Source organism: Metarhizium robertsii, assembly GCF_000187425.2.
Source record: "Metarhizium robertsii ARSEF 23 chromosome Unknown MAA_Scf_6, whole genome shotgun sequence".
Taxonomy (NCBI): domain Eukaryota; kingdom Fungi; phylum Ascomycota; class Sordariomycetes; order Hypocreales; family Clavicipitaceae; genus Metarhizium; species Metarhizium robertsii.
Window position 1 is genome coordinate 2,025,031 of NW_011942204.1, and position 20,405 is coordinate 2,045,435.

At 52.4% G+C, this 20,405-nt stretch overlaps 5 protein-coding genes across 5 annotated transcripts; all 5 read right to left on the reverse strand.

The window, feature by feature from the left end:
* Positions 1-96: 96 nt before the first annotated feature.
* MAA_06236 (RasGAP protein) lies at positions 97-2,685 on the reverse strand (the record flags this gene model as incomplete). The annotated part of the gene is made up of 4 exons (XM_007824234.1): positions 97-407; positions 474-1,055; positions 1,117-2,473; positions 2,524-2,685. 4 exons carry the CDS (start codon positions 2,683-2,685, stop codon positions 97-99), a joined length of 2,412 nt encoding a protein of 803 aa, XP_007822425.1.
* An 800-nt stretch (positions 2,686-3,485) lies between these two features.
* On the reverse strand, positions 3,486-4,843 carry MAA_06235 (uncharacterized protein; the record flags this gene model as incomplete). Its single annotated transcript, XM_007824233.1, has 3 exons — positions 3,486-3,847; positions 3,896-4,403; positions 4,457-4,843. The coding sequence occupies 3 exons, from the start codon at positions 4,841-4,843 to the stop codon at positions 3,486-3,488; spliced, it is 1,257 nt and encodes a 418-aa protein (XP_007822424.1).
* A 2,989-nt stretch (positions 4,844-7,832) lies between these two features.
* On the reverse strand, positions 7,833-11,214 carry MAA_06234 (brct; the record flags this gene model as incomplete). The annotated part of the gene is made up of 3 exons (XM_007824232.2): positions 7,833-10,841; positions 10,913-10,945; positions 11,098-11,214. The coding sequence occupies 3 exons, from the start codon at positions 11,212-11,214 to the stop codon at positions 7,833-7,835; spliced, it is 3,159 nt and encodes a 1,052-aa protein (XP_007822423.2).
* A 485-nt stretch (positions 11,215-11,699) lies between these two features.
* MAA_06233 (uncharacterized protein) lies at positions 11,700-16,556 on the reverse strand (the record flags this gene model as incomplete). The annotated part of the gene is made up of 1 exon (XM_007824231.1): positions 11,700-16,556. The coding sequence occupies one exon, from the start codon at positions 16,554-16,556 to the stop codon at positions 11,700-11,702; it is 4,857 nt and encodes a 1,618-aa protein (XP_007822422.1).
* Positions 16,557-17,612: 1,056 nt separating this feature from the next.
* Positions 17,613-20,186, reverse strand: MAA_06232 (MS ion channel protein 1; the record flags this gene model as incomplete). The annotated part of the gene is made up of 1 exon (XM_007824230.2): positions 17,613-20,186. One exon carries the CDS (start codon positions 20,184-20,186, stop codon positions 17,613-17,615), a length of 2,574 nt encoding a protein of 857 aa, XP_007822421.2.
* Positions 20,187-20,405: the final 219 nt, after the last annotated feature.

A 20,405-nucleotide genomic window follows, 5' to 3' on the forward strand; every position in this document is an offset into this window, starting at 1 on the left:
TTTTTTTTATAATATCATTAGGTGGTCATGCTGTGCGAGGACAAGAAACAACCGCTAATCAAGCTATACGATAGAATTACACTTGGACAATCATCATTACTTCCCAGGCATGCCATCGCCTTTTTGTGCAACCGTCTTGCGTGACAGGACCTCCACTTTTCTATTTAACAGATTCCTGAGTTCGGGCGAGATGACCTTTTGCTGCGTCTCTGTTTCTTTGCCCTTGGGTGGTGTCTGTGTTTGTGACTGTGACTGTGGCGATGACGCCTCGGAGGAGCAGCTTGCTCTGGGACCAGGGAAATTCTGTTTCTTGTCAACGGCTTCTACTAGGCGTTGGAATTTGCGGAACAGAGCTTCTGCGCGGATGAGTGTTGATTCGAGATCCATCGTGTTGGACAGCTCGTTGACTATCCCGAAAGTATTAGTATGCTATGGCCCTTTTCTTTTCCCTGTCAAGGGGGCGAGTTACATACCGTATTTTAAAACCTCATCAAAGGCCTTGAGATGCCCCATGATGACATCCCTGTGCTTCTCTAGAATGGCCAACGCGACGAATATGTGAAACTCGGCGCTCAGGTAGTCCGTCCACAAGCCCTCCCACAGCCGCAGGATGTCTACCCACGCAAACTCACGCTTGTACCACACCAGAATCATCCGGAAGAAGAAGAAGAAGTTGGTGCTGTCTGCCGACTGCAGGTGGTTCCACAACTTGGGGTCCATGAAGTTGACGAGCTGGTCTAGCGTGAGCAGCTGGCCACGCATGCCCGACTGGTCACGCAAAAAGTTGCGTTCCATGCGCTCCATGAATTTCTGGAAGCCCCAGAATGCAATGGCGTCGTCTTGAATGACGGCGTAGATGGGGGAGAGCAGGTCCGACATTCCCTGGACGTATCCCAAGTCTTTGTTGTATTCGTTGTATGTGAGGAGCATTTCCTTCATTTGCTCAAGGTGAACATTTGTGCCGACGTCGGCAAAGGGAGAGTTGGGGTCAGGATGGGGTGCATCTTCTCCCTGGAAGATGGGAACATTGCGGTCTGTTCGGTGGACGTCCTTTTCTGCAGGCGTGTTAGCAATGCGTGCGAGAGTTTTGTGAGGCCTTGCCTTGGTTGTGCGTACCGATTCTGCCCCTTTGTTCCCGCCACCATTCTCCTGCTTCGCCTTCGCCCCCGTCGCCCTCGAGTCTCTCCCACCAGGAGTGCTTCAGCCGGTAATATTGATCCCGGAGTGAGGCAATCTGCGCCTTTCGTTCGTCTGCGGTTCCGTACCACTCATATACACCTAGAAGGAATAGCCAGGCTTCCTTGCGGACACCATCCTCGGCGTCGAGGCCGCCATGGAAGATGCGCTCCTTGACCTCGTCCACGGTCAATGACAACCGACCGGTTTCGGGGTCAAAAAACGTCTCCCATTCGGCCATGGTAACTGGTCTCCGTCTCTCTTCTAGAGACAAGGCACTCGCTCCTTCGAGAAGCTCAAATTCCCCCACATCCGTGTCCTCCAGATCAACGACGTCCTTAACGGTCCAAATGCGGCCACGCCGATCCCGCTCGCTTTGCTCCGCAATGCCCATGGCCCAACGGGCAAGGTAAATTCTGGCACTATCAAACTCATCTTGGAGAGTCTGTACTTCGGGGTTCCTCAGCAGTCTCTTCACCTGCGGGGGCAGGTTGTTATTCTCGGCAAAGTCTTGGGCCGCTCTCCTCGTAAACGTCGTGACTTTGCTGAACTGATTCATAATGTTCCAGCCCGTTTCCTTGACAAACTTGACAAACGGATCCATTTGGGCTTCACGACTGCTCCCCGCAGCCGTATCACCCGGCGTGATTTGCTTTGACACGCCAGCAGCCTTGGAGCCGAACCCTTCTAGATCGTCCTTGGTGGGCTCTACAAGATAGATATTGGGCTCAGCACCTGATCGTTCAATCTTGACATATCGCTTGAGCCATCGCAAGACTTCGTCTGCTCCCCAAAACATCTGTCCAGATTCGCCAAATGGATCAAAGTTATCCCTGGCCAGCTTCTTCTTTTGCAACATGGTACTCTGGCACTCATTGTCGTGGAAGAACAGCGCAGGGAAGCTATCCCCAGCTCTGGAGTTGATGATGATGGAGCCATACCACCATCCAATACTCGGTGGCCGCACAAGGAGAGAATAGACGGCGCTGACGGGAACAGCAAAGGAGTAGCCGCCCACCGAACCGCTGTGAGACGTGACGGTAGGCGGAGGGGGGACGAGGTAGGACTGTTTGGGTGGCGAGTCGCCATCGCAGAGATCAACCTTGACGTATATGCTGGCCGAGTCCCCAAGTGCTGATTCCGGAACCCAAGCCAGTAGAAGATCGGACGAGCCGGGGGCTATCGACTCGTGGGAGGATGACGAGGTTGGGCGTCCGGAAGTCGGCGGCTTTTGTTGCAGCAGGGCTATGTAGCCCGGTATATTGTCCTTTGCCGAAGGGGTCGGGTGAACGTAGACCTGATGAGAAATCAGTTTCCGCAAGGATGTCAAAGAGAGGGAGGGCATACCTTGCTCTTGGAAAACAGCAGCTTCACGCCGCGCCCCGTCTCGGCATGTGTAATGGTGTTGTAGCCGCCCTCTTCATCGTCACTCATGGCGTAGAAACTGGCCGATGGAGACGCAGGTAGGGCTGAATCTTGGTGCTCGGGCGCGGACGGCGTCAATGTCATGATCTATATACCTGCGGGCACTGCGGGGCACGGCAGCCGGATGCTGGGAGTTCGATGCCGCCGTTTTTGATGGCCGTTGGACAGAGGAAGCTGGTGTCTGGTGGAGCAGGTGAGGGCAGCACCGGCTGTGCTTAAAGCCCCAGGCGTGGTTGTGGTTGCAGCAAGGGACGCATGTGAGTGTTGGTGAGGCTGTGGCCAAGTGAGTGATTCAATGACGACGAGGTGGTGCAAGTCATCCCGCTATCCAGAGCTAGTCCACGTGGAGGGGCAAACCAGAAGTAACGGTACCGAGCAGGGCGCCACCGATCGGCTGCGAGTTGCGGTACCAGTACTCACTCATTCGTTGAACATTGCGTGGACTCGTCACGCCGACCCAGAGGTGGCTGATGGTGTGACTGCCTACGTATTGGTACACGCAAGTCGTTGACATAAATTTGCTGATTTTAGAGCTGAAACAGACGAATTCAGTTGCAGTTATGTCGTGGTGCTACTATGCCTATTGCCATCTGTTCAACAGTCGTCGCCTTTGTTGTCCAACTTGCGCTCGTATAATGGAACCACACTACTCCGGAAATATGCAGTGCGTCTCCATCTCGTCGTATTATGTACCTGGCCAAGAAAAAACAAGAAGGGAAAATTATATACAATCGCAAAATTATGGTCCTCGGCGCTCGCACATCGACAAATCACCCGCACACTACGAGTCCCATGTCGCATGCTCCGAACCCTGACCATGATCACTCCATGATCTCAACGGGTATAATCCAACTCTTCATCCATCATTCTCAAGTCTAGTTCATCTAAGCCTCACCCCAAATTTTGCTGTGAAACTGTGCCTCCACCGCAGTTTCGGGATCGGTATAGTTGACTGGTTTATGGATTCGGACCATCCACAGGAAGTAGTCTTCGATTACGCAAAGGTTCAACAATAAGCCGTTGGTGTTCCAAGCAATGGCGCACACAACAGCTCCGGCAACTGCGTCGAGGATGAAGTGATTCGCCGTCGCCACGATGGCCGTCAAGATGAGGGCTGGATATGCCATTCCAAGCCCAATAATCGACAATCGTTTCCACGATGTCGCGCGTACACCAGAAACCGGAAGCGTCGCGACGGTCAAGCCAATCAGCAGCGAGTATCCAAAATGCAATGAAGGCATAGCGGCTAAGGAGAGTTAGCGTGCAATCCGCAATTCCACAACGCCAAACCTACCATATTGGTTGCAGAATCTATTCGTCGTCCAAACACTACTCTGGCCGTCAGAACTGTGCACCGTGTCGACAAATCCAAACCCCTTGGCTTCTGCCGCGCCGTCTCCATCGAAACCGGGGTCGCTCAGTAACCTTGGTGGCATGCAAGGCCACAGGGTGAAGACGACAAAGGCCAACAGGTTACACATGGCCATGGTGCGTCGCCGGGCCTCGTACAATGCTGGGCCTGCAGTGACATTATGGCTCATGGCACGGTCTTTTCGAGTCGTTGATATATAGTACAAGGCAACCAGGAAGAAAATGGTGCCGGGGATGTGAATAAATGAGTAGACCCGGTTGATCCAATGCACCAATGCCGGGTGCTGCATGAACCACTTTTGGATGGGAACTTCCCAAAACATGTGAAGCCGCTGTTCAAGATGGATGACTTGGAGAGCGTGGCGGCGGGCTACATTGACTGTGTCTTCAACAAGAGTAACGGCGGTAAAGGCTCGACCAAGCTGGTATACCTGCAGCGGTGTTAGCCAGCGCGGAGCCACATGAGAGCGCATATATTGCATACCCAGTAGATGAGAGCCCAGTACCAGGCCTCGACGAGAAAAGGAAACTTTTGCAGGACGCGACTGAGGAAACGGTGCTTGAATACCAGTGTGTTGGGTGAAGCTACCGTCTTGTTGTAACCAAATAGCTGTATCTTGCGACGGCGCAGGGTAGGAACGTCGTTTATCGAGGGTGATGGGTGTTTGGTCCAGCTGTCGTCTGCCGAGAGAAGGCTCTCTTGCGATGAACTTGGTTGACAGAACTCATCGCTCCTCTTGCATGTCCCGTCGATGGACTCCCACGCCGCACGCCCTTCTCTAAAGTCGTACTCTTTGTTTCTGTTGAACCAGGCGCCGCCGAACAATAGAGCCACGACGACAAGCGGCTCTACAAAAGCACCGACTGCCATGGTAAAGTGGCAGGCACGACCGGCATGGAATCGCTGTTGAGAGGGAAGGAGCTTGCACGTGAGCAAGTACCCCAGGTCTTGTTTCGATGACTGCCGAGAGAAGGGGCTTCAATTTCGACTTTGGCTTCAATATGACTCCAGCATCAACAGAGAGACAACTTCACACACGGCGCAAGAGCCACTGGACACTATTGGGCTTGTGGTCCCTTTTTGAGTTGATCAACTTGGTCACTTACACGGTAGCTGCGGGATGACTGCGGGATGACCATCGGTAATTTATGTTTACTACAAACAAGAGCCACCAGAATCTAACGCTGATAGGTACTTGGAAGACCACCCAATTCGACGCCCAAACCACTAGCAGCAACTCGGGGTCAATTCTTCTCGTCAAAAGCCCGCCGAAAATGTCCGTCCTCGTGAGGCTCGAAAAGCTCGTCCTCGTTTTAGATGAGCGAAGCCCCCGCTGCCAAGGCCTGTGGCGCGAGCAACGGCCCCAAGCCGACCACTGCTGGCGGCTCTCATAGGCGCACCCGTGTTCTGGAGGGTCGAGGACTCGAGGGATCAGGGGTGGAGGAGCCGCGCATCGAGCCTCTATCGGCAGGTCGGCGGACGGGCTTGAACGAGTCCGACGTTGACCTGTTCAAATACAGGCAAATCCATCACGTCGGTATATCAAACAGGCACCAGTGGTGGGACATGAAGGTACTCAGATGGTTCAACAGGCTTCTATCGAGCGGGCCGTAACACGTCACCCAACGGCCCCTTGATGCAGCGCCGAGCCTCAAATAGACAGGGCAGGTGTTCATTTTCACAGACAATAGCCTGCCGAACCAGTCGCAGGTGTGGCTTGATATCAGGCGTCGCGGGACAGTGCTTCTTTCAACGTGGTGCCGGACAGCCGACTCTGCCAGTAGGACAAAATGCGCAGCGACTTGAACGCGTAATCTAGCATTCGCTGCACTGATCTTTCTTCACCCAAACAAGACGACGTAAAAAAAGGCATCAAAAAATTGCTCACAGAATGGGCACATTTGACAATTCCAGAGGGGAACCCAATGTGGCTCTAGCGTGGAAGATGAGCACGCGAGCAGCAACATTGTGTCCGGAAGCAAACAGGGATTGGCTCCGGACTCCGGAGCATCCGCCACGGCATTATGTATACGGCGTAATTATGCGACTTTCAGTTTTATGCCCAATGACGGGATTCTCAGGCTACCCCGTCTTGCCGACTGGTGCACAGCAAGGTCATTCCATGGCCCGCGACCTGTTGACCCTGAAGCCAAGGCCACGCCAATGAATGCTTCTACTCCCAGCAGCATAGCTTATCAATGCTGGAAATTGCTTCTTTTTTTAACCAAAAGACGGAAATTTGAAGAAGCAACCAGAGACAATTCGTTAATTCCTCCACAACTTGTCGTTGTATGCCTTTGGCTTGCCCAATGTGCGAAGCAGCACATCTTCGACGTCACCACTTACATATCTTGGCTCCACCACTGGCATGTAAGTTGTAACAGAATGTTGGGTCATTACCGCTCAGTAGCGCCACTATTTAGCATCCCGATTAACCATAATCATCCCACGGCTGTCTATTCTATCACCTTAATATGGGCTAATATGGGGGGTAGGGTGTGCAGCCGGGGAGATACACCCTACTCTAGATTGTAGTTCGGACCTTTGTCGTCTCCGTTGCACCGAGGTGACTATAAAGTCTATAATACTGTGCAAAAATCAGTTTCAATTCCAGGTCATGGGGGTTCCATGAGATGATAAGGGCTGCTACCAAGGGTCGCCTATGACGCCTAGGCTCAACTAGAAGAGGCATCAGCTTTTTACCCCAAGTCGAGCCGTTCTTGCCGAGGCACAAATCCTAATTTTGCCCAGACGTTGGCACGTTCCTGATGCCAGGGATTGCAACGTCAAGTTACATCCTCCAGGTAGGGAATCTGGGCCTCCACACTCTACTAACGTAGGAGAATTGCATAAAGTCCGCTGGTGACCTCGAACAAGTAAAATCGACATTACGCGTGTTGCAGATCAAACATTTTCGTTCCCGGTGCTTCCGGATGCTTTGGCTATCGCCTTGGCAAGCTAAACGGGGTCCATCAACACCAGTCCAGACGGCCCGGGGCTCAACAGGAGCTCGATTGCGAAAATCCTTGCCTGCCGGGATGTACCTGCTTGAGCTGGATAGACGACATCGGAGCCAAGAATTGTCGCGCGAGGTTACAACACGTAGCCCGGCGAACTGGAAATGGTCGTGTGCTCAAGCCCGCTTACATACTCCAAAGCACTAGGGATAGTCCTCCTTTCAGCAACTACCATCCGCAGCTCAGATAAACGCTTGCGCAGGTACAGTGAGCTGTGACCAAGCCAAGTCCAACTCGGTCCACAAAATCGACAGTTGCTGCGCTTGAATTGCCATGATCTTATCCTCGACTCTATTCCATATGCATGTGCCAAGGCCGCTTGCCAGCCCCATTATCCAAACTCCCGGCAATGTTGAACCTCAGAACCATTATGACTTGACCCGAAACCCCAAGTGAAAATTAATAGTAGCAAATACACTGATTCAAAAAACCAGAGTTGTGCCGTGAACAAGTCACGCTACCTAATCGGGAACAAGAGGAGTCGTCTTATGCCAATCAACTTCCCTCCATCAGATAGCAAGTGTTGGTAGACATTGACTCGGCGACGCACAAGTCACACAACTACAAGCAGGACCAAAGACAGCAAGACAAAGGATGCACCTATACCACATTTGGATCTTGTGCTCGCACTGTGGAAGATGGCCAGCACCCGCACAAGGCAAACGATGTTTGGCTGGCAGCATTTCCAGACGGCACACAGCAACCACGGCGTCTTGCCTGATATGCGGTCGTAGCAACAGCCCTCTCAAAGGGAGCCCGGGCATGAGTTTGGAAAAAAAGAGTCGCTTCATAACTTGTACATAGTATACTATTCATTATACAGCCGCCGTCGCCGGCAAAATCTACTCGTCCATCTCACCTAGCTCCACCATCCTTCCCAGTATCAGACTCTGAATCATGAGCTCGTCAGTTAGCACACGCATCCCCAGCCCGACCGGCTCGCTGGCCACTTTTCTCTTCCTCTTGCCCGACTCTTGCGCCGCGGCCAATATATCCTCCACCGTTGCCGTCGATGAATCCACATACATCCATTCAAACGGCGACCCGGACAGTTCTGCGTGGCGAATCGCGTCTCCTGCCAGTTGGACCGTCGTGACGCGTGATACTGCGGACGGACTCAAGGCCAGCGCCAGGAAGAGGTACTGCTGCTTAGTCTCTTTCCGCGACTTCTTATGATCCATTACAATGAGGAGCTTTTCCCCATCCAGAAGCTTGTCTCGGGCTTCTATTGTATCGGGCAGAGTGGCATCCACGGCCGAGTACGGCGCTAGGATGCGTGACCGGATAGCGTTGCCCAGGACTTGGGACGCCCCGGCACATAGCAAATATGGCGCCCAGTCTATAATCTCGCCTCTTTTCAGGCACGCAGTTGCCCATTGTGGCGCCAAACAAGGTAGGCCCAGGGCTAGTGCTTGCATGTACTTCGCCTTTCGGGAGTGGGAGTCTGCAATGACGGCTGCAAAGCCATGTTCCAGACCGGCCTTGGTGAGCCGCAATGGCGGTGAGCCGTCTTCCTGAATGGAACTGGCGTGGGCTACTGTCCACTGTTCAAACAATTCCTGGAAACCCTCGTGCAAAATCATGCCACCGGCTTGCGAGATTTTGGTCTCCAACTTCGTCCTCTGTGCCTGACTTCCTGAGAATGACCATGCAAACACCATCCCGTCAAAGAGCCGGCGAGTACGTGATGTTGACGTAAGGCTTGTTCGAAACGATCGCACTGATTTAGAGTGTGTGCTCCTGTCGAGGGCCGTAGCCGATGGTGAATGGCACAGCTCATCTGCGGAATCCGAATCCAACCGCAAGGATCGCCGTGACAGTCTCATAGCCTTGGTCATTGGCTGTGGGGATTCAGATTTCAGTCCGTTCTGGGGATGCCTCCGCAAGGGCCGAACACTATTTTCGGGAGACACGAGATGAACAGACCCGGGGAGGCCCGAACAGTGTGAGTCCTGCGTTCCAGGTGTAGTCTTGGATGATGGTACGGGTGTGCCTGATAGGTTAGTCAGACTGGAAGATGTAAGGGCGTGACGGTCGACATTGATCGATCTGCGTGGTGTCCGGGTTCTTTGTTCGGTTCGGCGAGATCTTGTGCCCATGGGTACCGGTGGCTCTGAATATGAACTTGGTAGAGCATCGTTCTTGTTCTTGGCTGTGTCTTCTGACCCTTCCACTCTGTCCACGGGCTCTTTGGCAGGTTCGATTGGCTCTTGCTCCGTCTCTTCTGCAGACGACACTACAGCTAATCGTGTTCGAATGCCACGCCCGCGTTTGCCATACGTCCGCTGTGATTTCCGTCGAATGGGTGGCATCGCAGAGCTATCCACGGCATCCTGGCCCTGTTCAGTCCCACTTCCTCTCAGCATAGGCAACTCCGGTTCAGAAGCTGATGGCGCAGTGCCCCGTTGGTAGATAGCTGGTGAGGAGCGTACAGGACTAGTCGCCGGAATCATTTCCTCATCTAAAAGTTCAGGGGCAGGTTGGGCATCTGCGAGTTCCTTTTGAGCATCCATTGTCTCAACTGCTACACCAGGCGTAGCTTTGGTCGACTCCTCGGACGGCTGTTCCGCAGATTGTGTAATGGCTTTCTGTGAATCTTTCACGAGGGGCTGGTCTTGACCCTCGTTCTTCGCACCTTGAGCATCCGTATCCTCCGTGCCCAGCTTTCGGCGCTTTTTCCCAGGCTGTTCATCAGACAATCTCCTTTGTGTCCGCATGAAGCTAACCTTATCCATTTCCGCAGCGGCTTGTGCTCTCTTTCTTTCCACGCGTTTCTTCCGATCCAGCTTTTGAAATGCGTCATCAGAGTCACTGTCTGATGCTGGGCGGGAATCCCGGGCACCCCTACTGCCCTTCCGCTCTTGTGATTCCTTCATGGGCTCATAATGCGCCATGGGCTGATGACTAGCGGATGGCCGTGGTGTTTTCAATGTGGGTGACTCGGGAATCAGTTCATCCTTTTGGGATCTCAATGGCACGGGCGTTTCCTCCACGACTATACTCAGGGTGTTATTCTTTAGTACAGTCGCAGGCACCTCGTGTAGCCTCGTGGGGCTAGACGTTCGAATATCCGTAGGTGACGAAACGTTGGCTCGATTTTTCAACGGTGATGTCTCCATGACATTTGGAGATATGGAGTTAAGGAAGATGTTTGGTGAAGGTCGGGAAGAAGTTGGGCTTGCTATCTTGGCTGCAGACGACAGCATCTGTGTCTGGCCAAATAGTTGAGTGCCACCAAATGGCACAGCGTCATTATTTTTGGTTGCAAATGGGTTCTTGGGAAGCGCGGGTGTCTCTGGGGGAAGATCTGGTGGCTTATAGGGCGTCGACGCGTGGTTTGCCTGCAACTGGGACGTATTGTCGGGTCCTCTCCATTCGCCGCGTGTGTTTTCAAACCCTCCGTCCTCGGAGACTTGTGATGACGGCCTCGCGAATTCACCGAGGTTTCCAAAGTCAACGGCGCCCGTGTCATCAGGATTCAGCATCCGTGGTTCATCGTTGGTAGTGATTTGCGTCCGGTCATACGTCGGGCTCGATGGTAGCGGCTCACAGAACTCGGCGTAGTCCCGGTCTGCATTGACCTGGGTCGGCGTTTGTTGCGAAACATCCATCTTTGTCGTGCCGTGGGCACGCTCAGTCACCGTGGCGGGTTTCTTGTCGAGATCCAATGACGCTCGAGGCTTGTCAAATTGTATGGCTATACTGTCAGAGGTGCTATTGCGAACTACATCTTCTGCAACAGCTGTGTCGGGTATGTCGTCGAGAACTCGCGTCCCGTCGACGCCGGGCTCGGTCGTGGCGGCATTCCCACACGCGTTATTGGCGGCCTTGTGTGTTGTTGCTTTCTTTTCCTTGGCCGGGGTTGTCAGTGCATCCTTGTTTGGGTGCCTGCATCGGCCGGTGGCGACTGGGAGCAACGTACCTGGGGCGCACGCGAAGGAACAAGGCTAGGTCTCTACATTGCGTCAGTTGATTGGCCTTGATAAAATTGCATCGTAGAGGTTCAATATGGACGTGCCTGGGCTCCGTTTCTCGGCGGTGAGCTGCTCAGCTTCGGTACAGAATTGTTAGGAATCGAGGCTCAAATTCACTGCGACTGGTACGTACCGTGCCGACTCCGAATTCTGCCTTCATGGCATCGAGAATGGCCTGGCTGTCTTGCGATTCATTTCTGCCCTCCAACGCGGCCATTTCAGCCCGCGCTGCAGACGGGAATGGCGTCATCGCGCCGATTCGGAGCGCATTCTTGACAAATTCAAAGCAAGGCACGAAGTAGTAACTCGACTCAGGCTTCTCACACAGTCATGTCGCGCCGTTACGCGCTGTCACGTGAGCTGCAAGACTAGACTGAAAATTTGGCGAACGAGGAGGCAAGTGCCTACCACCAGACGTACTAACGCAATAGGGGCACTTCTCACTCTGGCATCTACAATACAATCCATTGATAATTGAAGCCCACAAATACTCGCATTATACATGGGGAGACACTTCTGGCACAATCGTGGAATCGCATCTTGTTGAATGGGACTAAAGTTCATAAGTAGATGGACTTACATCAGCCTTCAGTGATATGCGTCGATGCGACATGAGCTCCGCCATTCATATCCGCCAATAATGACGCATCTGAAAATCCAAACTTGAGGGTATGGTGTTATCAAAGAAGACAAAAGAAAAAGTGATGGTTTTGGTGGTATAGGGGGCAAGACTAATTATCTCCGTTCCCAATTCTCCTCATCTCCCCAATCATCCCCAGAATAGTCCGCTGCTGGTTTTTGAGCCCATTTGTTATTGGCGACCGGCTGCACCATCAGATGTGACTGCATCCTGGCATTTTCTGGATAATTGCCGTGCGATGGGGCAAATAGCGGTGGTGGAATCATGTTGCCTTCTGTGGAGTGTTGAGTCTGGTAGCCTACTGGTGTATGCACTTGCTGAGATGGCACACCTTGCTGCGGTATACTAGCTTGGCTTACAGTAGAGGGTGACCTAGAATGACCCGTGTGTGGCTGATTTGGATTCGACGATACTTGGGTTGTCATTCCCACTCGGCCTTGGTGTTGAGTTCGAGGTTGCGATGATGTAAAGCCTTGCAAGGGAGGATTCACTGCCACTTGGAGCGGATAAGCCTGGCCAAAGTAACCTCGTCCTGCAGGCATTTGTTTAGGTAGTGCCTGACCGGGTAGCTGTTGACCCGGATGCATCTGAATAGGTGGCATTTGCCCGGGACCTTGGCCTTGGAGCACTTGTCCAGGACGCATTTGCCCCTGGGTGGGTTGTCCTGGCATCATCTGTCCCGGTGCTAACTGACCAGTGGCATCAGAATGTATAGCCGGGACTTGCCCGTGAGATTCATGTTGACTATCTTGACTTTTCTTGTCAGATCCCATTGTAGATATGGATGCCGAATCAGACACACTCGGGGATTGTCCGTGGCCAAAGGGCCTCTGCTGCCCAGGCTGCTGCCAGAAATGATTCGGGCCATATGGACCGCCTGGCCATGGCTGAGGCCCTGACTGGGGTGACATCATTTGCTGCGGTGCAGACTTAGGTTTGGAATGTCCGCCTTTGAACCACTTCGACCACTTCCTCTCCTTCTCCTGACTTCCCTGTGTAGGGAAATTATAATTCACTGGTGGATTCCATTGGCCCTGAGGATTGAGATTAGACGCCCTTTGCCCAGGTGTAATTTGAGTTTGCATTGTAATCTGCATATGAACTGGTGGGACCAGATCTTGTGGGTTCTGAATAGGAGGCAGCTGGCCGGATGGAGGTTGACCTAATGGGGTTGAAGCCATTGGTAACTGCCCTATTGTCTGTACTGATCTTTGAACTTGAGTTGGTGCCGACGGCTGCGGATGATGTAATGTAGATCTATGGAAACTTGCCGATGTACCTGGTATTGAGTGCTGAAGACTAGAAGCCATGGAGCTCGGTCGCTTGATTTGCTGTGTCTGGTCGATTCTGGGACCTGGTTCGCTCTCATCACGCTCCTCGATCCGACCAAGTATATGTCCTGACCCTGGCGTAAGGACAGTTTGTTGATCATTCGGGGGTTGGCCAGACCGACCTGCAAGAGGTTTGACTTGATATCCGACAGGATGCTCGGTATCTTGTGCTGACTCTTGGGGTAGTCGTATTTCTTGCTCTTTCTGTCCTGCTGGCTGACTGAGATACTTGGCCTGCTGTTGTACAGCCCGCTGCGCGAATTGGGACTGCGTTTGGGGTTTGTATATTGTGTTTTCCTGCTGCTGCTTGGCCACATCCAGTGTTGGTGGGCTAACTTGAGACGCCCGCGTGTCGGATGTGTTCTGAACAGGGAAGAAGGAGCCTTCAGCATGCTCTCGAATTTTCGCAGGCACGGGAGGACTTTCATTCTGTTGGCCCAATGCGATAGATTGAGTCCACCCATTTTGTGCAAGTGGCCCAGTCGTATCAGTTAGTGGTGAAGGAGTGTAATTCGGGTCGTTTATGGTCGTGTTTGATGAACCACGTCGGGCTGCATCCGTGGGCAGCGGTGATCCCAAAGCCGAGACTTGGCTGTCTTCACGAGGCCGAGCTGGGGATACCTCACTAGAAGTAAACATAGACGCTCGTCGCATGCTAGGATAAGTCGGTTGACTTGAGTCTGGTTGACTGGGGTCTGGAGAGAACGCATTTTTGGGAGGTTTGGGGGGAGAGTTGTGTTGAATAGTTTCAATTACACTTTGAGGTCCCGGAGGCTGCCGTGATGTGTCGTTCTGCATTTGGCTTGGCTGCCCAGCTGCCGCATTTTGAGGATCTTGCAGGCGCGATGTTGTAGATGATTCTTGCTGAATAGGAGGAGGATGGCCCCCAGCACGTTGCGCGATACCTAGAGGGGCCAAGAGACTTTGCAGTTGACTGGGCTGCCCAGCTTCTGCATTCTGGATCTGCTGAAGGGGTTGAACTTGGAAGAGTGAGGGTGGAGGTTTCTTTTGTGGTTCCTGCTGGGTCGGCAGAGATTGTGTTTCAACGGCCGTGTCGATGCTGGCGGCAGTTTGAAGGTTCTGCGATAGAGGAGGCTGTTCGCCTGCTACATTTTGTCCTAGCTCTGTCGGCGTGAGCTGGGACTGTGATATTGAGGGCTTGTGTTGCAGCTGCGGCTGCGGTTGAGGCTGAGGTTGCCCTGCGTCTTCATCGCGAACTTTTTGTGCTGGTTGAACCTGTAATTGGCTATCAACTGACTTGGGCTGAACAACTGCTGGAACATTCTGAGTTCGATCCAACTGTTCTGTTACGAGATCCTTGATTTGCCGAACAGGTTGAACCGACACTAATTGTTGTGGCGGAACAATAGTAGTAGTGTAGGTAGTGTTGGTAGAATCAGCTTGAATAGCTCCTACGACAGTTTGAGGTCGCGGAGGTTGGCTGGCGATGGCCTCCTGCATGCGTTGTAGTGGTGAAGGCTGGTCTTGAAGTTCTGGCGGCCGACACCCTGATAATGACGGTTGGGAGGATTGATTTCTACGAGGAATAAGACCGAGACCAAAACCAGCAGCTGAATATTGAGACCCATATGGAACATGATTTATAATAGGCATTACACTGGCTGGCCTTGCTGGCTGGTCCGCATGTTCTGTAGCCCACAGAGGATGCTGAAATGGAGGATGTTGAGTTGGAATAGTAGTCTGGTTATTGTTCACTTGATACACCCGGCCCCTGAGCGGCAGATGGTCTTGTGAGATCGCTGTATGTTGGTTCGGTTGCCGGACAGAACTATTAATTACCTGTCCTGGATGGCTTGATGACCTTCCTCGTGCTGGACGCAGGACAGATGGGAATTTAGAAATTCCTTCCGACCTTCGAGGCTCGGGGTTTGGTTGAGCGGGAGGAGTTGCAAGAGCGGCTGGCGTTGGAACTTGTTTCTGAGGAAGAGAATCCTGCACCGACTTTCTATTCCTTGCGGGTTTCAGTACTGATGGGGCATGAGACAGGGACAGGTCGGCATTATCAGTTTTATTTTCATCAGTCGTTGGCTTCGTGAATTGGGTTGATAGAGGCTCGCCTGACGCATTTGGCACCGGATGCTGCGCTGGTGACAGCACTCGAGGAACAGAATTGGAGTCTATGCTGGCTGAGTTTCTTTTCATGTTCATCATTAAAGATGCTTCACGCTGTAGTCCAATACTATGTCTTTTCTCGATTGGCAAGTGTGCTGTTGTAGCCGTCTGGCCTGGCATATATGCTTGATAATCCGGTTGAGATTGCTGTGCGATAGGTGTACCTGGCGTACTTCCTGGCTGTTTTCTTGCAATCTTGAACGTCTTCAGTTTGGTGGGCATTGAAGACTCAACCTGTTCATGCTCATTTGAATGAGGACCATACTGTCCAGGACCTTGTCTGAGGACTTGGTTTGCATACGACGCCCCAGCATTTTGGGTCAGAGGAGCGGTTGGCTGTTCGCTGGGCACACCTCGTTGACCATGTGTTTGAACATGGTCTGATGGCACTTGCTGTTCAGTAGATGTAGTGCCATCCTCCCTTGTAATACTCTCACCACTGGTAGACTGATTCCCCTCTGGCCCCTTTGGCGTGTCGACAACGGGGGCCTCCTTTCCCGCGACCGGGATGTTCTTGGCTGGTAATTCGGCCATTGCCGTTGCTGAAACCGCTGCGGCAGCAGTTTCGACCGGCGCAAGCACCGTATTGTCCGCAATCTCTACGGGTTCGGGGTACAGCTCAATATGTGCCGCAGCCGTGTGCTCTGTGGGCATCTCGGCAACAAACCCCACGGGATCGAACCGATGCATTGTGTCTCCCATCATTTCCACGGGCATCTCTCGGCTATCGATCATGTGAATGACTGAAGAGTCAGACGCCTCTGCAACAACGGCAGTGGATTCGATTTCAACAGGTGGTTGGGAGGGGATAGGCTCGCTCTGAACAATGTGAGCACTTTGCGTCACTGGTGCGCTTTCAACAGCAGGGCCTTGCCTGATGCTTGCATCCACCGGCCCTGGTGATGATGTTGATGGTTCACTCTTTGCCATCATAGGCGTTGTCTTGCTGCTTCCTAGAGGACTAACACCTTTAACAGATGCTGCTGCCGTCGTCCCGGTAGTTTCGCTGCCTTGAAACCGTTCGCCAATAGTTCCAACAACAGACCTTTTGGCTGCCTCTTCCTCTTCCTCCGCCAAAGGGCTCACGTCGGTGTAGGTCCCGGGCCCAAGAAACATGAAGTTCTCTGGCTGGAACACACCATCACCTTCTGCATCATCGTCTCCCTCCCATATCGCACTGACGGGTTTAGCCGTCGCGGACATGGCGTATTTATTGTCGCTGCCATTGCCTGCGCCCGTCATATGTGCTCGTTTCGAGCGAGCGTCGGCACCGCTACCTGCCGAACTCGTCTGCCTCTTGACCTGCTGTTGCGATTCAAGTCGTTCTTCGGGTGCAAGGTCTGGCGCTGGCACGCCAGCCTCAACAAAGTCCGGAAACTCATCGCCTTCGGAGGGGAAGTGGTATTGGATCTGTCCTGTAGGCTTGTATTTGTAGAACCAGCGTTGGCCGTCGTAGTCCCACTCCCAACCAAGAGGCAGACCGGCCATTGTGGGCTCGTCGTCTCGTGTCGCGGCGCCTGTCGAACCACGATTGTGTTTTTCGATCTCGTCGTCCAGCTCCCATCAGGTCGATACCTAGGTAGTCATTCAGATTCCGCCACCCAAGTCGCTTCTGCCGCTTCTCCCGTGCCCGCAATGTCCAGCTACGCAGATGAAGCAAAAGCGCCTGGCGAAAAGCAAGACGCGAAACAAAACAGCAAGCAAAGCATAGCAGCCGAATGCCACGGCTGCAGCACCTCACAACAGATGCGTGTCGGGAAACCCGCTCGTTGCACAGGTCGGGCAGAGGTCAAGGGGAGTCGGGACACCACTCGTCATCCTCATCTGCTCGATACATGGGCGGCGCCACAATCTGCGGCTGAATTGCACTTTCCTCCTCCAAATTGCAGCTTCTTCCCTCTGCCCCGAACGGCCCGTCGAGCGGGGAGGCGCACTAGTTGACCTCACATTGGAATATCAGCTCCTTCTGCCAGCTTGTCAATGATCCGTCTCCGTCCGTAAGCTACATATGCACGTACCAGGGAGGTGAGGTCTATTTTTGGCATCATTTGACATGCACTGCATGTATGATTCCATGTGTAATCTTCCATAAGGTCACCGCTAGACGGATGTTGACCGACATCACCAACCACTCCCACGCTGATCTCCTTGAATTAGCCATGAGGCGCCAATCGTGGCCTCTCTGAAAGTCGATCAAGCAGCTTCTCCGGCTCTGATGTTCCGCGCCAGTGGTAATGTTGTACCAACAGGCCAGGTATCAGTGTCACCCTTTATGGTTCTGTTCTTCCAAGTCCTGGGCGTCTTTGTTGGAGGTTCATAGTCATCGCTCTATTTCTATTGATCTAAATAATATATCCATCCATATGGTGTCGTGTAAAGTAATACATGTACGCTGGCGCTTGCCCCATTGCTTTCCCAAAGTACTGATCGGCAATCATCTGCACTGGCATGGCAAGATAAAAAAAAATGGAGGTGGGGAGGAGGATGGTTGTAGCCGGCCTCCAGAACAACCTCGAAAGAAAACGTTCATAATTATTCTTCTTTTCAAACTATATCGCTTTGCTGCGGTTGATGCTGTTGACTCTTAGTCCCGCTTCGGTGACGTCCGAAGAATCGTGACCTTTGTTGGGAATTCACTGAGTGTATCGGTGACAGTGCAGCACCAGTAGTAGATGCCCTAGACTCCTTCTCAGCTTCTGCTTGTTCGGCAATGTGCTTTTCTCGGATAGACTCCATTCGTCGCGCTTGGGATTGCTCGCGCCGATTCTCGAAAACATCTTGGAAGTCAACAATGGCTTCTTCACTCGTGGTGGAAATATGCGTGCTTCTAACACTGTTATGACGTGGCATCGCTCCTCGTGACGGGGCTGGTGCTGGCGATGCCACATTGCTCGCAGACATGTCGTGCTGCTGCTCTTTGCCGTTGCTGTACGGCGGCGGGTGTGAGCCAGCATAGTACATGGGGTACTCGCGGCTGCCACCAGGGTCGACACGAAGAGGACCTTGGATACCAATTTGCTCCAGTTGATACACCAGTTCGGTAACAAACTTGTTGTGGCGGTTGAGGCGAAGAAGCTCATTTTGGAAGTTGGACTTGTGAATGAATACCATGTTCATGTTTGCAGAGCGAATCTGATCCACGCCAGTCATTTCAGTAATAATAGTCGGCTGGTAATCACGCTTGTTGGCCAAACAGAAATCGAGCATGCGGGCTTTGAGCTCATCAATCATCCACGCAGGAGTGCCAAACTTGAACTGCAACGGAAGAACATCGGAAAGACCGTTGGATCGTCTCTGGTTGAGAATGAATAAAGTGTTGAGCACAGAATTGGGAGCCTGAACAATGTGCCCCTGCATTTTTTTGAACTCTGTATAGAGAAGGGATATCTCCGTAACGTAGTAATCGTCGCCGGTCATATTGGCGCCTGTGGAGCCATAGATGGTGACGCGATCACCAACATCGAAGGGATGTTTAACGAAGACGAAGATGATTGACTGAAGAAACTCTTGAGCGGTAGCCTGGAGAACCCAAGCCAAACCCAAAATAGATGTACTGGCTGAGGCCAAGCCGGCCGCGGTAGAACTGGAGAAGATGGATACAAAAACAATGACGGTGATGACAACAATGATGAAAAGGAAAACCTTGTCGAGCTTCTGGATGACCGAGTCAAGATCCTTGAGCGAGGCAGCGATGGCCTTCTTTTCGAGACGGATCTCATTACACACAGCTTCGAACTCATCCATGGAGATGTCGCCATTGAGATCTTTATCAAATACGCCGAACGCTGCGTCAATCTCCTCCTGGGTAGCAAATACTTGTTTCAAATCTTCTGGATATACAGTATCCCGATCCTCACGAACCACGCTACGGTAGATGAGGCGGGCCAGCGTGTGTGCAGAAGCCGTGGTTCGCAGCAACTCAGAAACCACTTTCCGAGGGTGATTTGTGTTGCCTTTTCTGCCAATGAGGTCGTTTCCAACTCGCCCAGCAACATATCCAACCTTTCCAAGTACCTGACGGGCACCTTCGTGGAAGTTGGCCATTGGGGTTTGCGTGCCACTAGCATTGCTATTTCCGTCACGGCCTTGCCAAAACTTGTCAGTGTCCTCCAGCTTTGCCTTGGCAAATTCAAATAACTGCACAAGCTGCCGGATGTCACCCTTGTTGTTCTCAATTCGAGTGGAGTAGGTGCGTTGGTGAAACGAAGTAGCAATCCACTGTATCAGAATCTTTTCGACGAAATTGAGAGTGAAGAGGACGAATAGCGAGATGATGACTTTGTTCACAATGTCCACCCAGTCGTTACCAGAGCTGTCCTTGTCAGGAGTACCGCGTCGATGTCCATTATTGGTAGGCTTGAATGAGATCAAAATAGCGAGGAACCATAGAAACAGGGCCGTATGAAGTTCCAATTGCGCACCGATATCGCGCCATTTCTTGGTAGTGGTCGACCCCAGAATGGTTGCAACTCCTTGGAATATGTGTGGTAGCAAACTGGTCAGCATTCGTGACACCCACAACGAGGCCCAGACAATCTCAAGCCAAATTCCAAACCACATCAGTTCGACACCTCCGTCACCACCAACCAGATTACTGCCGTCGTTATACCTGAAAGCGCCGAGAAGAACAGGGATCAGAAGCAGAGCGGCTCCGGGAAACAAGTAGACCAAATATCGGACGAACCGAGGAAACTTTTTGAGAAACAGCCAGAATTTGTACAGAGCGGCATCCTCATTCCTCTTCCTGACATGCTCCTCCTTGGTGACTGTTGGGTTGAACGCATCTTCGGGCTCAACGTTATGGGCTCTGTTCTTGGATGCAGTTTTCGTGGCTTCGTGCTCCTGGTTCGAAATGAGTCGCTCTGCTCGTAGGAGTTCCAGGTCATCAATGTGACGACTGGCGTCGGCGCGTTGAACGGATGGTGACAGGGCCACAGTCTCAATTCCCGTAGACTCTTGGTGCTGCAGAGAGTTTAGGGTGTCTAGAGATGGCAGCGGGGGCTTCTCGTGCATAGAGTCACGGTCATTTCGGTTGGTATGTTGCAATTCAATGTCGGGGAAGGGCTCTGTGCCTTGTTGATACATGTCATGATCATGCGGTTGCGCCGAGCTAGCCATGATGGCCCGCCTGATGGACTATACTCCGTCCCAAGGCTCTGAAATCGAAATCGACGCAAATTAGGACAGGAGGGATGTGTAACGGCGTCTGTGTGACTTGGGCCAGTCCGTCTTGTTGACCCAACTGGTTTGCCAAAATGACTGCAAATACGACAGAGATGCCCAATGATCTTATAACCTCGCAATCAGTGCTTGCTTTGAGAATTGGACTGCGATATG